This window comes from Parasteatoda tepidariorum, chromosome 8 (genome assembly GCF_982258835.1).
Source record: "Parasteatoda tepidariorum strain Cologne lab strain chromosome 8, Ptep-v5.0, whole genome shotgun sequence".
Lineage (NCBI taxonomy): Eukaryota > Metazoa > Arthropoda > Arachnida > Araneae > Theridiidae > Parasteatoda > Parasteatoda tepidariorum.
Window position 1 is genome coordinate 55,756,370 of NC_141762.1, and position 17,541 is coordinate 55,773,910.

Sequence of the window (17,541 nt, forward strand, 5' to 3'; positions counted from 1 at the left end):
GCAGCTTTGAGTTACGTATGACATTAAACTCCTGATAAACCTTTAATTCAAGAACTGGTCTTAAACGGGTGATACTGTCGGCTTATCTCAATAATTTATATTTAATCAAATACTTTACTATTTTGTATACATCTCTGTCAGATTTTAGTGAAATCTTAGCCAACGCTGATATTGGTCAAGTAAGTTGATAAGATGTATTTCTTGATAGATGAGATTTCTTTGGCGTGATGTTTTCTTTCCTTTTTTTAAACAAGGAAGGCTGGTATTTAGATAAATTGCAAGATATTTGATGCAAAGCATTTGAGTAAAACTGTTGCATAGATCGAACTCCAGGGATTTTCATTAAACATAATGGTAAGTGATACTAAATAACTAATTTTGCATTTTATCTTGGAATTTTTTTATTCGTTTCAAATAAATTTATATTATGTTTACTATAAATATTTATCATTTATATACCATAACCTTATAACCCGTTATCTAATGAACGGAACTTTTTCCAAAAAAAATCTTATAATTTTTGACGGAATTCTTTTTTGTTATTTTCTTCCTTTGCATTATTTGACTGATTGCAACAGAAAGAGGAAAAAAATTATAATCCCTTTAAATTTTTCGATTTTTTTTTCTCTCGAAACTGGAAACAATGCAATTATATTTTCAATAGACGGGTGAACGGCTTATTGTCGAATCTAGAAGAGAAATAATTTGTTCTTTTTTTTCCTGCAGATATTTTGCTACATCGATATAAATAAAACATCTTCTTTCTTTATTACATTACTATTTAATTCATTTATTGATACCGATGCATGTATACTGGCACGTGTGCTATATTACATTACTATATTTGCAAAAATGATCACACAAAACATTGTAAATCCCAATGCATCATAGGAACCTTTCATCTTCTTTGATATTTTTTTTTATCGTCTGATTAAATTTTAAATACAGTTTGATTTCGTTCTCTATGGCTTGGTTATCTTAAGTAAATTAAATCCTTCAGGATTTGATTGCACGTGAAGGAAAATTCTTACTTCAAGGTCCACGGTATCACATATGAAACGAGATTTTTCTGTTTCTAGCAACACAAGATCGCACACAGACGTGATCTCAATTATATCTCGTAAACGTGTACTCTCGAAGCATACGGACCTTGTGCCATTTTCGAAACTATATTTAACTTGATGTAGCACATTTTTACAACTCATATTCCTTTTGTAAACTAGAAATAAAAGTATTGCCATTTTTGTATCCATTTAAAGTATGATTTTTCTCCTTGAACTGAAATAGAAAAAAAACGCGCAAATCAAGAAGAAAAAAAATCTAAATCAATTTTATTTTTTTTAAAAAAAAAATGGAAAGGAAATGGAAAGTTTTGATTTTTAAAATTCTACTAAGGCTAGAATCGTAGTAGAAAATATTTTTCGTCCAGAAGAATTGTTACTTCCGTATAGTTTTAGTTATTAAAACAAATACTTGTATTATATTTAACTAAAATTAAACTTTCAGAAAATATCATACAAAAACATATTGCAATATTTTTTTTATATATAAAATTGTCTGTTATCTCATTTACCTACTCCTAGTTACAGTGTAATGTCTTTGTTTAATGTCATTTATATTTTAAAATTCATAATTCAACACTTATTTTATTTGTAGAGAAACCATGAAAACCTCCCATGGTTAGCTCAGCAAAAATCGGGTTATAACACGTGATCTTTCCTTCACTGGTGTTATTTTGCGTCAGAAATGCGTTCGATCTAGGCAGATGTTTGAGTATACTATTTTTAAATTTCTGAATTTTTATTTCTGAGCATTGAAGTCCAGTCGATGCACAAAGGGTTACATCAGATTATACTTTAATACTGCATTCAAAAGCTTAATTTCTGCAACAACAACAGAAAAAGATAGCAAAGTGAACATGTAGAGGAAAAAATCATCCCTGTTTTGCTTCACTAACAAAAGAGGGACACGGTTTAAGAAATTTAATTCGTGATAAGATTTAAGCAGGCCACACACTGAAGAGGCATACGAGAGGCAGATTTCTATACATTTGCATTAAGTTGCGCATATCACCTCTGCTTATCCTTATGAAAAAGTATAGGAATTCGCCACCTTCACGCTTCTTTCTTACCTCTTGTTTCCTCAGTGTATGGTCTACCATAGTAAAATAATGTGTATTCACCCTTTAACATAATGGAACATACTGGTTAGCCAATTCCGAGAAAGTACAGCTTATTCTTTTGCTGATATAAGCTCTGGCCAACGACGCAATAGCCTAGGTGTTGACATCCTTATTTGCTGTGGTGACGCTCGGCGTTTAATTTTCATTGGAGGTTACTCCCTTAATTATGATATAGTTTTCCTTTTTATAAAACCTACACTCACAAATAATAAGAATTTAAATCTAAATAATTTTGCCTGATCTGGTAATAATATTTTTCATCTAATTCTAATATTCCAATATAATAATTTTAGATATTAGATATTACCTATATAGTTCCAATACTAATCCAATCTTTCAAATATTAATAATCTATTTATAATATTTATGGTCCATTAACATTTTCTAATAATATCTATTGATAATATTTACATTTATTATTAAGATTAAATTCATCTATTAATCATATTTTGTTTCATCCAATTATAATATTATTCCAATAGATAAATAACACATAATTCAATACTAACATAATCTTCCAAATATTAATAAGATGCATAATAAAGATTTCAATAAATAGTGCTTACACTGAAATGGAATATTTATAACATTGGAGTAGAATGGATAAAAGGAATATTTTAACACTTTCAATAATATTTATTACAAACACGAAGCAGGAAAATTTTATTTATAACTATAATTCATACACTCATTATCATTTTAAATTTGAGAGATTTCATTAATACTCTAATTTAATTATCAAATAATATTTAGTCCCGCAGTGGACTGATCGTTAAGACACGGTTCTCAGCAGATCACCGAAGTCAAGCATCACTGGCTACGGTCAGTGTGCGGGTGGGTGACCACTTGGATCAGTCTGCGTAGGGACCGAGGGTGTGCGGTATTGGTCCTCGTTAAACTGTGCTACCGTAAAGTGCTCGACTTCGCGCGCAGGTCGTCGGGCTACCGAAGCAAGGGTGCCATCCCCTCCGCAGAGGATCAAAATTGTGATGGCATGTCTTCGGATCATCCTCCGGGATGTTTCCCAGACCGTCGCCAATAGCCCATTGTGCAGCTCTAGTGCGACGTAAATTAACAAAACATAACAACAACAAATAATATTTAAAACTAACAAATTTATGAATAAAATAAAGCCATTTAATTTTGAATTAATATTTGTAAATGATGCTGACTTTAAAATAGTTAGTAATGGAAGAAAGAAAGACAGACTTGAGCACAGAGCGTTCAGACGATAAGAAAAAATGGTACCAACTAGACCCCTACGCGAATGAACAGAAGAAAAACTTAACTACAGTTACATGATGTCGAAATTTTTTATTACTTTTTTTCCCTCTAAATCAGGTGAACCGGGTTCAAATCCCAGCGATGGCTGGTCGATTCCACACCCGGAGCACACCGACCACAGTGCTAACTTAAAATATCCTCAGTGGATCATGGGTTAGAGTCGCCTTGCCGTCAGACAAACCGTGGAATGTTATCGTGGTTTTCCTCATCATGCAACGCAATTGCGGGTCAGTTCCATCAAGAAGTCCTCCACGAAGGCAAATTTCTCCCAATACTTGATCCAGGAATTCCCTTGTCTTCTGGAATGGGTTCAAAATTAAAAGGCTACGGAGTTGAACACTGGTAGTCGTAAACCCAAAATTTGGGGCGGTTGTCCAACGCCGGTTATAAAATAAAATATAAAACTAAATTACTTTTTTTTTCGGAATCAGCATAACAGTACACTATAACTTTAAAAGGTTGAACACCTTTAAGGTTATACACGAATTCTTACTCTCGGAACGAATTTTCAAACTCGTGAGATTGATTTTTGCAAATTGAAACTATTAGTTGAATTCTATTACATGTGAATATTTTTTTAATCTAACCTATTTTATTTTTCAGACGACCTATACAGACAAAGGGCCAAAGGTAAGTTATTAAAATATCATTTTAATTAGAATGATTATTAGAAACTAGTTTTATTAAATGGATCTTAATAGTCATTTAATATCTTGCTGCTAACTGTGAACAATTTTAGAAGTCTGTGCAACGTTGTAAGTTGTTTTTACCTTCATGATTTTTTTATACCAATTTAAAAAAACTCACGAATTTTGCTCATCCAATACTAAATTCAGCCATCATTGACTATTGTTTTATGTTAATATACCTATGCTAACTATGGACAATATTAATTGTCTATCCAGAGTTGCAAATTGTTTTTACCTTTAGATTTCTGCAACAGACGGTGTTAAAGAACGCGTGAATTACGCTCGTCCAATACTAAATTTAGCAAGTGTTTATTTTTTTGTATTAAAACGTGAGGAATTATTTTAAGAAAAGCCTTTTTAAACCTTTAATTTTGAATAATAATCAAAATCAGTATTGTATTAATAGCAAAGAATAATATTAACAAAAGTTGATTAATAAATATTTCTGATAAATACCGTTAAATAAGGAATAAATAAATTATTATGGTATTTGCCTTTATTGTTTATTCATTTCTCGCTGATGACAGCCAAAGATATGTTTTTGACGTGAAATTTTTTATCTAATAAAGATGCTCAAAAACTTAAAACGGCCATTGGGTATACTATAGCCTACGTCACAGGTCGTGTTATTCCTACTAAATTTAACTAGTATACAGCATTTTCTGCGAACTTGATTTCTAGCAACAAGTAAACATTAAACGAAGTGTGTTGTTATAAGTCGCTACTCGTCAGGTTGAAAATGTATTAGTCTAGTACCTTTTGAAATAATTTATTTTGTTGTTTTATCTAAGTTTATGAATTTAGTAAACATATTTAAAACTCAGCTTATTAATTAAACTAAAAGGTAAATATTATTCCTAGTAAAATTTTCGGAGTGGAAGTAGTTGTGTTTTTTTTTCATATTATACCCAATTGTCTTTTTATAATGCGAAAATATATATCTAAGTTTAGTTTGTTATTGTTCCAGCCTGATAAAGGAAGGTTCTTACACTTTGACCATCTTACTTTTTGGGTTGGAAATGCAAAACAGGTAAATATTATAATTTATTTTTAATCAAAATTTATTCTAAAGAATACTTTTATGAAAATTTGTAGTTTGTTAGTTTTAGACTAATTCTGAAATATTACACAAAAATTATTTTAGAGTTAAAATACTTAACGTGCTTGCACCAGACGGTTTTTCAAGGAAGTTCAAAGCTGCTTTATTTGTAAAAGATAAGGAACTGGAAGTAAAACATGCTGCCTTAACTTTTTTCGGAAAAAATAAATTATCTGCGACTTAAAAAACTTAATAAATATTGTAATTAGGACAATGATACACACAAATGATACATATTTCACAAATGATACACTACTAGAACTGCTATTGGAATTCAGATGTAACTAATTCCTCTAGAAAAAGAGGTACAGAAGGAATCGCTCTTCCTACCAATGCTACTTGTTCTTGTTACCTTTCTGATTACTATTTGTTGCTATCTTTTACCAATAAATAGTAGCTTTTCAAATAGGACGTAGAAGTAACCGGTCAGTTAGGTATTATTTACGGTTTTTAAAATTTTAATATTTCTCCCATAAATTATCAAAGTCGCCGACCGGCCTGTATAGGGGTCAGGGAACTGGCCTTGCACCAGAAAGGTTCTGGGTTCGAATCCCGGGCAAGGCATGGATGTTCTTTCATTCTTTGTACTATCTGTCCTTACTGTTGGAGCAACGTTGGCCCACCTAACATGGTGCCCCTGAAAAAGAGACTAACAAATCTGTCCTTTAGATGCCTGGATGACGTAAAGTCATTCCCCAGGCAAGCATTGGGAAAAAAATTTATCAAAGTTTCGTAAAATTTTATTGAAACCTACAATATAAGCTGGAAATAAACAAATTACGTACATAAAATCTGTTATATTATAATAATTGATTTTTGCATAAGAAAAGCTTAAGACTTCGCATTTTCATGTTTTTGTAAAACCAAATGGAAGAAGGGATATAAAGATAAGCTATCATTTTGGAAACTGGTGAGCTATATGCTCAATATTTCCAAAAATGTTAATCTGTATAAATATTTCTCTTATGTGGCACCATAAACTCGGGTATCTCTCAATCAATTGGCAACATGATTATTATTATTCATTTTGTTTGGCTGTCTTATGTAGCAATTTAAGTAATGTTGAAGTGATAAGCATTTAATTAAAATACTTTTGTATTTTTATAGAAATTAAAACTTAGTTACAAACTAATTATTTAGATTCATTTTTGATCCTTTCTAAAATGGAAGTAGAAATTTCGAATTTAAATGGTGCTATGGTGCCGCATACTTTCATACCAATTATTGGTGACGGAACTTACCTTTTTCGAGCAATAACATATATATTATACGATACTCAAGTGACTCGAGAGGTACACGAGGAAGTAGTACAGCGTACAAAGGAGTATTGGGCTGAGTTTTCTATTCTATCTCACGACAGAGGTGGAAATAATTTTGTTACTTCTGCTGCCTACTATGCTAAAATATTCCAAACTCATACTTATGTTTGTGTGGTTTAATGACTGTTGGAACGATTTTAAATTATTACTAAAATTCGATGCATAAAGAACTTAGACAATATCGCGGACATATATTGAAAATAGTTAAAATTGAAATAAAAGTACTTCCGCGAGGGCAACAGCTAAACGATGAAAAAAATTTAGTTAATATATTGTTTGAAACTAATTAAGGTGTTATGATTGGAAGAGAGGTTGAGGAATTAGAGATATTTAAACACAGTTGTGCTGTGCATATAAACTTAAAGGCTTCATTACTATTACGGTTTATATGTTATACAAGATAATTCTCAAATGTGACCAAGCTGGTAGCCAAAGGCAACTAGTATTACGCAATTCTCTTGTTTTTTTAGCGCATTCTTACTTTTTTTCTTTTTAATTTTCGACGTAATCACTTTTTCCAAAAAGATGCTTTTTAACCTCACGACAAACTGTTGCGTTTACGCAACGTTAGAGGAGAATGGGTTAAATATATATATATACTGTACTCTTAGCTAACTAAATCTCATAACTAAAATATATGTTATTTGTTAATCCCTTGATTATCATAATATTAATGTTTCACTTTTTTATAGGCTGCTTCGTACTACTGTTCTAAAATGGGATTCGAACAATTAGCATACAAAGGATTAGAAACAGGATCCCGTGAAGTTGCTGCTCATGTTGTGAAACAAAATAAAATAATTTTTGTGTTTATTTCTCCATATAACCCAGGAAATCGAGGTAACGTTTGCTTGAAATTGATTTCATAATTTATAAATATTTGAAATAATTGTTATTATATTTTTGACCAAGATTTTTGCCTTACCGTATGTTTAAATTTCGACTTGATCATTTTTTCGCTTACTTTAGATCTGAATTTGTTAAAAATTTTACATAAAAGGAAATATTAAGTTCTATATGATGTAAATTCATTAAAATAATGCTGATGATTCTATTTTTTTAGAAATGGGGGATCATTTGGTGAAACATGGTGATGGAGTAAAAGACATAGCGTTTTCTGTTGAAGATTTAGATGCAATAGTGAAGGTTAGCTATAAATATTCACTTTAAAAACATTTTTAGTTATTCTAATTACTAGATTAAAGAAAAAAGAATATTAATTTTTAATTGATATAATTTTAGCGCTGCAAACTTCGTGGTGGAGAATTAGTTCGAGATATCTGGGAAGAAACAGATGAAGGCGGAACCGTACGATTTGCTACCGTAAAGACAGTGAGTATTTAAATATAATTGAAGAACTTGGAGGGGGGGGGGATTTAATAATAAGCCATATATCCATAATCGTTCACGAGCGAAAATTCTGGGAAAAAATTTAACGATTTCCACGTAGGCAATATGCAACATGGGTTAAAGTTTCTGTGTATTATCCTGTTATCTAGTGGAAATTTCAAAAATATGTAAAATACCTATTTTAAAACAATACTTAGATTCTTATTTGATTGTTTTTAAAATTTCTACTAAGAGACTTTGCTTAAAAATTATCCGACAATTTAGAATAATTATCAAGCCTTTTGTCGCAAGCTGTTGTCCTTCAATTCTGAGAATTTAAAAAATAAAAAGATAGATTTTATAATTTAAATAAGAATTTTTGAGGGAAAAAAAACAACAACAAAGAATTGTATTGAAATATAAGTGTTGCACCTGCATTAATTTCTTTATTCAGTGTCAACATTTAAGTCCGGATGCATTTAATTAGTGTTTAAACTACAACCAGTATTAGCTGTAAAAAAATTTCCAAAAAGACTACGAACAGTTTAAAGAGATCAATTTAAAAACTCCTAGTATTTAAATGCGGAATCATTATTTTTGACTCTCAAACTGTAAAATGCATGAGAAAAAATCAGTTAAAAAGTAACACAGCAAATTCAAAGAGATACAAAGCAAATTCAAGAGAAGATACGCATACCGCATGCGTTTTAGAGGGCTTTTTCTAGAAGATAAATGTCCTGAAATATGGTACAGAACAATAACGAAATCAGCTATTGGACAGGTATAGTTTGTCTAAAGTAAGAACCCCCCTAACCATTCGCCTGGACCAGTGGCGGTGAGTATGGTAACGAGGTATAACTATTATTTCAAGTAGGGGAATGGGGTCACTCTTTAGAACAGGTTTTGGCTCAGATCGGTGAGAGAAATGGAATCTTTTTCTTCGGTCTACTGTATTAGTCCTAGAGTGAAAAGCTACCCCTCCTGAAACGCACTATTCTTGTTTCCATGGCAGCAGACGGCCTCAGACTTTGTGGCGGGGGAAGTTCTTACCATAGACAAACTATATTGAGTTTCAGATTTTTGCCTCAGACATTGTTTATATAGCACTTTCTCAAACCAAGGTTTTTCATGCTCCATAACTTTTTCAATTTTTTAAACTGATTTGAATAAATATTTATCCATCATACTCAGCATTTTTTTTTTTTAAATTTCGTTTATAAGGTTCGATGAATTAAGTGATAAACTTAAACTTTAGACTGATCTTACTCTTCTTTGACAGTTTGGAGATACCACTCATACATTTGCTGATAGATCAAAATATAATGGACTTTTCCTACCAGGTTACAAACAACCACTGCTGAAAGATAAGAGTCTTCTTAAATTGTAAGTAATTATTCAATACATATGTTAATTCAATTTAAAATAGAGTAAAATAAAGGAAATTTATGTTGATTTTTAGAACTTAAAAAATAATAATAAATTTAGCAAATATAAAGTTCGAGTAAATGTTAAGCTTAAATCCGATTTTATTAACAGAAATTTGTTATGATAAAGCTTGTTATGTTTGAGATGATTTAAAAAAAAACTAGAGGGGAGAATTATGTTAGACTCGTGATAAAAAAGTAGCCGATAGAATCTCTATTTGTAAATGCAGAAACTTGTTATGGTAAAATTTTCGACATAATTTTAAAATCTAAGTACTATTGTGGTCAGTTACGTAAACTTATCGTCATAAAATATGTTATTATACATTTACATAATATAAATTATTTAAAATATGACTGAACAAATAAATAATCCGCATGCGTAGTAGATCAAATCCTACTTAATTAATTCGTAAGAACTGTTGTTGTCGTCGGCCATTAAGGCAGACGGGAGCGATTGTTATTTTCCAGTGCTGCCATCTATGGACGAGAATTCGACTTCAGCCACACCCATACATTACACCCGTTTTATAGGGTGGAATTTTTAAGAACAAGAAAAATTACTTAAAGATTTTATAATCCCACAAGAAATTTTTGATTATTTGTAAACATATGCTCAATTGCATAAAACTAGAACATGATCTTAATAATCTGAAAATTGTAAAACTTTACAGTTTAACAATTATTAATAAATTCTTGAATATTTCAGATACATTTAGGTTTTTGTCATACTTTATAACAACTTTGTTTTTAGGCCTATCACAGGATTGGATTTTGTCGACCACTGTGTTGGAAATCAACCAAATGATGAGATGGTACCAGTATCTGATTGGTAATTGAATTTTCACACTAGTTCTTTAGTTACTTTGGACATTTAAATTAACATAAACATTTAAATTAACATAAAAATTGAAAAGGTAATGAATGTTCTTTAATATATAATACTTTAAATCGATCATTTTAAACAAATTTTCTGAGAATGAGAAATTTTTGAGAAATGTTTTATAAACATTTATTTAAATATTAACTAATGTATACGTAGTATTGAGCTTTTATAACTCTTTACTCACCAAACGCAATAAAACATTAATACACACTTTAAAAAAAATATTAAATAAAATAATACATTTTCTTACTTTCACTGAATAAAATGAATACGAGACGATTGGAAGAGAAAATTTTAGAATTCATGTAAGTGATAGCTACTTCTTATCTAGCAATGTCGTGGGTATGAAAAGATCAAAAATGAAATCCAAAATAGGAACTAAAGTCAAAAATACTGTTGAAACCCACAAACCACTCTTTCATTTTTCTATACTTATAATGCATTGTTCATCCTCTTGGATTACTATTCGCACCAATCTGGTCTGTGCGAGTCGGAAGCAGAATTCGTATAGATCAGTAATAGTCAGTCATTCGAACCTAGGTCACCTTAATGAGAGGCAAGGGCTCTATCCCCTGATCCATCGTAACTCACAGAGAAATTTCATTTTGTCGTGAGCAGCCGACCAATTCTGATTTTTACGACTATTAAAGTACTTCGTAGCCTTGTAATTTCGAACCCAATCCAGAAGACAAGGGCATTGGGACAAGATAGAAGTTTGTTCCAATCCTTGATCAGGCATTGGGACAAACTAGTCTTCGTGGAGAACTTTTTGATTGAACTAATCCGCATTTGCGTTATATGGAGAGAAAAAACACGAAAACATGCCACGGTTATCCCGGTGACAAGGGGATTCTAACCTATCATCCGTCTATCAATGCTGAAGTATCTCTCGCCGCGCCGATCCTCCAACGTCACTCTAGTGACGTCACTTTGGCGCAAAGCTCGCACTTTTACTTCAAGAGCGGAGAGTTTGGCCTTACTAGCTCTAAGTAATATTGGATCATTTCTTTTTGCGAGATATTCTAAGACATTTGTTATTTTCTTTAATGACTTTCCTCAGTTTTTGCAGTGAATTTACAAGAATTTAAAACTATTATCGAAATGCCAGTTTGCGCGATTGCAACTTGCAAAAATTCTGATACAAAAACAAAAGGAAAAAGTATAATTTTTCGCGTGTTCCCTAAAGTAAATGAACAACTATGTAAAGAATGGATTCCGAAATGACACAGTTAATATAAAACAGCAATACGTTTATTCTGTCGTAAAGAACTTTTATAAAAATTCATTATCTAAATAGAAACCGCCTCGATACTTCATAAAGAAAGGCAGGTGAAAAGAATTAAAAAAATGGATAAAGTCAAAGAAAATTAAAATGTAAATAAAAAGTATAAATAAAATATATAGTATATAGTTGAAATTCTCCTAATTTCATAACATATTTTTTAATGTAGTTATTCTAAATATTTATGATTTTTTTTAAAATTATATTCTCTTCAATTTAAATATCTATAAATTATATCATCGTAAATTTAAATGTTTATAAACAATTGTAAAATTTCTAATGTCATTATGAACCTAAATTATTATTTTGTTTCAGTAATTAGCGTTTAAGGTTGATGTTTCCTAATGATTAAGTATGAACAAATTGTTATTAACGACATATTTTAAAATCAGGGATTCTAAATTTAACTTAACTTATCGTTATAAAAGAATATGTAGATAAAAAAAGTGTCGATACATGCCTTCATTTTTCTTAATAGTTAAAGTTAAAACTGAACTTTTTAAAATAAAGTATTTATCGTGTGATTTTCACCAACTAGCAAAACATTTTTATAAGTTTAAAACGGTATTTTTTTTAATATAATAACCAAGAAAGTTTTTTTTTGAACTATGTTTATGAACGGAAATAATGTGTTAATTACGTAAAGTTTGAAGGCTAATAACCAGAAAAAGTCTAACTTATTTTTACAAAGAGAAAGATGCAAAGTTATCATATCTTTGCTTGCGATCTCCGAGATCTGTGGACACAGTGACGTCATGAGGAGAGAAATCGTAGCTTCAGCTCTAAGAGCGGAGTGAACTAGCCCTTCTATTCTCTTTAGCCCTGCTATCAATGAGGATATTTTACTTCATTCTGCCGTGAAATTGAAAGAAAAAAAACACTGTTACTGCTTCAAGATAAAATTTCAGAAAAATTATTAAAAAATTCTCAAATTTGAATTATTTGTTCCTTACGTTGATTCATTTTTCCCACAGCAGTATTGATGTTAAGCAAAATTAAATAACTTAACACTTTTTAAAATCAGTTATTCGATGATGGAATTATGCTGTGTTACATCTCGACTTTCGCAAAGAGAACAAAAATCGAAGTTAATCAAATGAATTTTTAACTCTTTTTACTGTTTAAAGTATTTTATAATATTTTAATTGTTGAACTATTTTGGAATAAAAAAATAAAATAAAGATTTAGAATAAAACTCTAAAATGCAATTTTGCACTGTTCGAAATAGGTATGAGAAAAGCTTGATGTTCCATCGTTTCTGGTCAGTTGACGATAAACAAATCCACACAGAGTATTCAGCCTTGAGGTCTATTGTTGTAACTAATTATGAAGAAACAATAAAGATGCCTATTAATGAACCTGCGCCTGGGAAGAAGAAGTCACAAATACAGGTAAATGTCGATTATAAGGAACCATTTTCTTTTCAAGCTTATACGGAAAAAAACATGCATATATCAAAATCTGAGAGATGCATTTTTAAAAGTATTAAATTCTCAACAAGGTGAAAAAAATAATTCATAATCATCAAACTAAAGTCAGAGACAGAATCACAAAAACTAGTAGTAAAAACGTTTATGCATTTTCCTTATACACATTTTATCTGGTACAGCGTGTCAGCACTCTTGTTCTGTTTCTACTGACACTTGACACAATTCAAGCTCGCCAGCCATTGGTCTTTTGCAAATTAAGTCAGGAAGGAGCGCCTTTCGTTTTAAGAGAGCACCGCAAAGGATGAAAGTACGTCTTAGCTCAGAACTGCACGGATAGATGACAGCACCACTCATTTGAGAAGCAACTTCCTTAATTTAGACATAAATCTGAAGGGTAAGGAAATTTTTCTCAGATCCCTGTACCCATGGTACTGATCAGAAACCAACCACAAGACTTTCGATTGAACAGATTTTACGAACACGTCATCACGAACCCGGCCTCCTCAAAACCACAGTACGATTCTCTAACCACTGGGCTACCACAGCCCCATCATTTCATTTGAATATGAAAAGCATTAAAACTTTTTTATATATATATTGTATTTTAAATAGCATTGTATACTTAATTTAAACCTGATTTGTAACCTGACTAAATTAGAAATAAAAAAATGGGTTTGCTCAATTTGGTTGAAAATTATTTTTAAAGACTTCACTTTTATATGGAACTAGGGGCTCTGTGACCCAGTGCTAGCTAACATTCACTGCCTCTTGCTACTCGTAATCCTCAAAAGTTTGCTGCAGAAACATTGTTAGCGAAAATGAGAGCTCTTTCTCTGCCTCTCTAAATGAAGCATTTAACAAGTGAATATATAATACATGTGTTCCTCTATCTCATGTTAAAAAACTATGAAATAACTTTAACAATTCTACATAAAATTCCGCACTAACTATATTGAAAAACTTAAACTAATGCAATCATTATACAAAGAAAAAATATGTATATTAATACTTAAATAATTAAAATGATCGTAGATAATTTTTTTAAATTTTAGGAATATGTAGATTATTATGGTGGAGCAGGTATTCAACATATTGCTTTAAATACGAAGGATATCATCAAAGCAGTAAGCAAAACTTTATTTTTTACAATTTATATGTACATAGATCATGACTGTTTTCTATATGAATTTAAGATTAATAAATAAAATGACAATATTATTAGATTATTATTAAAAGATACTTTTTAAAAATAAATAAATATGATAAATTCTTTATAAAAACATTTGTAGATTTCGAATCTTCGAGAGAGAGGAATGGAGTTTCTTACCATCCCTGCTACTTATTATAAGACTCTGAAAGAAAACTTAAAGTCAGCTAAAATAAAAATTGCAGAAGACATGGATATAGTAAGTATTGTTAATTTTAAGTGTATCTGTCCTATAATGACAGTCTTTTAATAAGTTTAAATCTTGCACCAAGTCAAGTGAAATGAAAACATAAGTTAAAGTTTAATTTAAAAAGTTAAAATAAAAATATTTTAGTTAAATGCTTTAAACTACGAGATTAGATAGTATTATAATGTTTAATTAACTTTACAGATGTCTCTTAACCTTCCCAGCACTTACAGCGTTGGATAAAATTGTCTGCAATTCTCTCTGTTATACAACTAAACTATCACGCAGAAAGTTAGAAGTATAAGAAAATGAACAGCAAAAAAATTAAATTAAAATATAAAAGAAACTGTCTAAATTAATGAAAAATATAATTAACTAAAATTCAAAACCTGCTTACGTTAATTAACTTTACAAAGTTCCTTAATTATAAATAATAAGCAATTAAGAATCGTAATAAGTTTGGAAGAAACTATAAAATAAATTATCCACAGATTAGAACTAAAGTATTTTATATAATGGATTGTTAAAGAAGCCTTTAATAATGAGGCAAAATCAGAATCAAACTTTAGTAGAAAATTGATAAGTTTTCAATGTTTACAAAATTTTCAAGCTACTGCTTTAAATTATTTATTTATTATTATTTAAAACAATTTTTATGTATCAGATTTTATTTTTAAAAAAAATAGTGAAAATTTAATTATGATATCCAAAAAATGAGTTTAAAATATTACAATATTTTCACTTTCAAATTGAAAAAACAAGAGGGTTCCTAATTAAAATTCACATTGATGAGTTGTCTATATCAAAAACTATGTAAAATGATTTCAGAAAAATAGGGTAGCGACATAATAAAATTATGGAGATTTTTCTACCAAAAAAAGAAAAGAAAGAAAAAAAAAATTATGAATACTACTAGATGGTGTTTTACCCTACAGTTTAGCCTCTCAGATCCCCAGATTTGAATCTTTGCAGCTTTTGGCAGTGAAAATATTTCAGAGCCTTGGTCTAAAGAACCTATTACATCTGTCTCCAAACCTAAAGTCACCATAGCATTACCATGGGCATAATATTACTCAGCATACATTACATTTGATGATTTAACCAGCAATTTTTCACTTCTAGATGTTGGAAGACAATGGTGGGCAACATGCTTCTGAATAGAGTATTGCTAAATTTTGCATTCTATCACTTGTTAATTATATATATTTTATAATGTAATGTCTAAACCTTAAAATTTGATTTTATTTTCTTATGCAAAAATTTAATACAAAATTTAAAATTAAGGAGGCAATAACTCATAAATATGTTGGTTTTGTCAAAACGTTAATACAAAAATTTAGATTATTATACATTTTACATTAGTGTAAAATTAAATTTTATTTAACTATTCTTGAAAAATTGTTTACTTAATTTTAAAACATAATAAAATCTTACCATTTTGTTAGCTTCAAAAATTGAACATACTGATTGATTATGATGACAATGGCTATCTTCTCCAAATATTTACGAAACCTATGCAAGATCGCCCTACATTATTTTTAGAAGTTATTCAACGACATAATCACCAAGTAAGTTGAACAATCTGTATATTTTAAACTCATATACATATACTTGAAGCTTAAGATTTTTTTTATATGATTTGCACAATTATTAATCCTAACATTTAAGGCCATTAAAAACATTGTACCAGATTAAGTAAATCATTGCTTTTTCCAAATGAAAATAATTTCATTTATAATTTATGTATATTTTTACATATGGTGACAATACAGCCACAATACTGCCGTGTAATAAAGAAATCAACATACGTGTCGAAAATTCAAAATTGAGATTTTTACGTATTTAGCATTTCTGTGTGATAAGCTGATTCTGTATGATTGCAAATAAATTTTAAAAAATAATATAAAAAATAATAAAAATAAATATAAATAAATTTTTAAAAAAATTATTTTTTAAAAATTTTTTTTTTAATCAGTTATCTGATATTCTTCTTTAGACTAGATAGTACTAGCAAGGGAAAGAAAATAGTTGAATAGAAAATCGAAAGAAATAGTTCAAAATCTATTGTGAAGCACTTACATTGCTTTTTCCAATTGCAAAGCAGAACAGAGGTCCAACTCCACTTATTCATTTATTAAAAAAAAATGGAGCTAACCTCACTTTAATGCTCATACAAGTAAATTCGATATTATTTTAAAACTAGTACAGCTCCAGCTTATTTTTGCAGCTAAACAGAGGACATCACAAATTAGACAAGATAGAAAAATTTATAATTTAAGGTTCTGTAACTCAAAATGAACAAATGAGCAATAACACATCTGCTTTAATAATGCCTTAAATTAATATAGCAATAAATAGTTTAAATTATATTACAAGTTACTAATTTGATACACTAGGAGAATTACCTGATAACTTACTTAAATTAGGCAAATGAAAATGTAGAAAATTATAGCAATTAAAAATTTTAAATTTATATGGATTATTGAAATGTTAACTTCCTTTATGGAAAAATCTAAATTTAATATAACACTTCTTAAAAAGTAATAGCTAACATGCATCCATTTTTTGGAAATCAAAAATTGGATTTGGAAACTTTTTCAGATTTTTTCTTATTCTTGCAAGAGTTGTTTGTAGTTAAAAACTTAACTTAAAAAAAATTATATGAAGTTTAGAACTTTAAAAAAGAATTATACTACTTTCAAATATATTGCAAATAGAACTATCAAAACTGCTGAAATCAGCCTTTGAAAATATGTTTATATTATGTATTATGTTTAAATATGTATATGAGCACTAATCAATTGAATTTATTTTAATCATTAGGGTTTTGGAGCAGGGAACTTCAAAGCTTTATTTGAAGCTATTGAGCTGGACCAGGCTGAAAGAGGAAATTTGTAATAATTAGAAAGCAAATTGATAAAAAGACATGGAGATAAAATACTATGAGATAAAATAGTTTTTGTATGATAATGACATTAATGTTTTAAATTATCATGACATAATTAAGTTACAAACAGTGAAACACTATAAATCAAAAAGCTTCAATTTTATACCCAATTTTCTTTAATTTATTTATATGGATAATATTTTTTTTTACTTTGATGCAAAAATTGTGAATTTTTCCTTGGTGTAAAAAATTAAAATAAATTACATTGTTATCTTTATTTCATTTCATTTAAAGGAGCATTTTCTCAAAATCAAATAAAAACAAAGTAACATTTTG

General features: G+C 29.5%; 1 protein-coding gene across 1 annotated transcript; it reads left to right on the forward strand.

The window, feature by feature from the left end:
* Positions 1 to 44: 44 nt before the first annotated feature.
* Positions 45 to 17,482, forward strand: Hpd (4-hydroxyphenylpyruvate dioxygenase). The gene is made up of 14 exons (XM_087150369.1): positions 45 to 179; positions 255 to 354; positions 4,070 to 4,096; positions 5,123 to 5,185; positions 7,266 to 7,413; positions 7,637 to 7,719; positions 7,816 to 7,905; positions 9,182 to 9,285; positions 10,081 to 10,158; positions 12,723 to 12,885; positions 13,977 to 14,048; positions 14,214 to 14,330; positions 15,764 to 15,886; positions 17,142 to 17,482. Exons 2-14 carry the CDS (start codon positions 352 to 354, stop codon positions 17,214 to 17,216), a joined length of 1,146 nt encoding a protein of 381 aa, XP_087006495.1. The 5' UTR covers positions 45 to 179; positions 255 to 351; the 3' UTR covers positions 17,217 to 17,482.
* The last annotated feature ends 59 nt before the right edge of the window (positions 17,483 to 17,541 follow it).

Coding starts and splice junctions, on each gene's coding strand:
- Hpd (XM_087150369.1), top strand. Junction 7,720..7,815: donor ATTTAGATGCAATAGTGAAG/GTTAGCTATAAA, acceptor ATATAATTTTAG/CGCTGCAAACTTCGTGGTGG. Junction 12,886..13,976: donor AGAAGAAGTCACAAATACAG/GTAAATGTCGAT, acceptor TTTAAATTTTAG/GAATATGTAGATTATTATGG.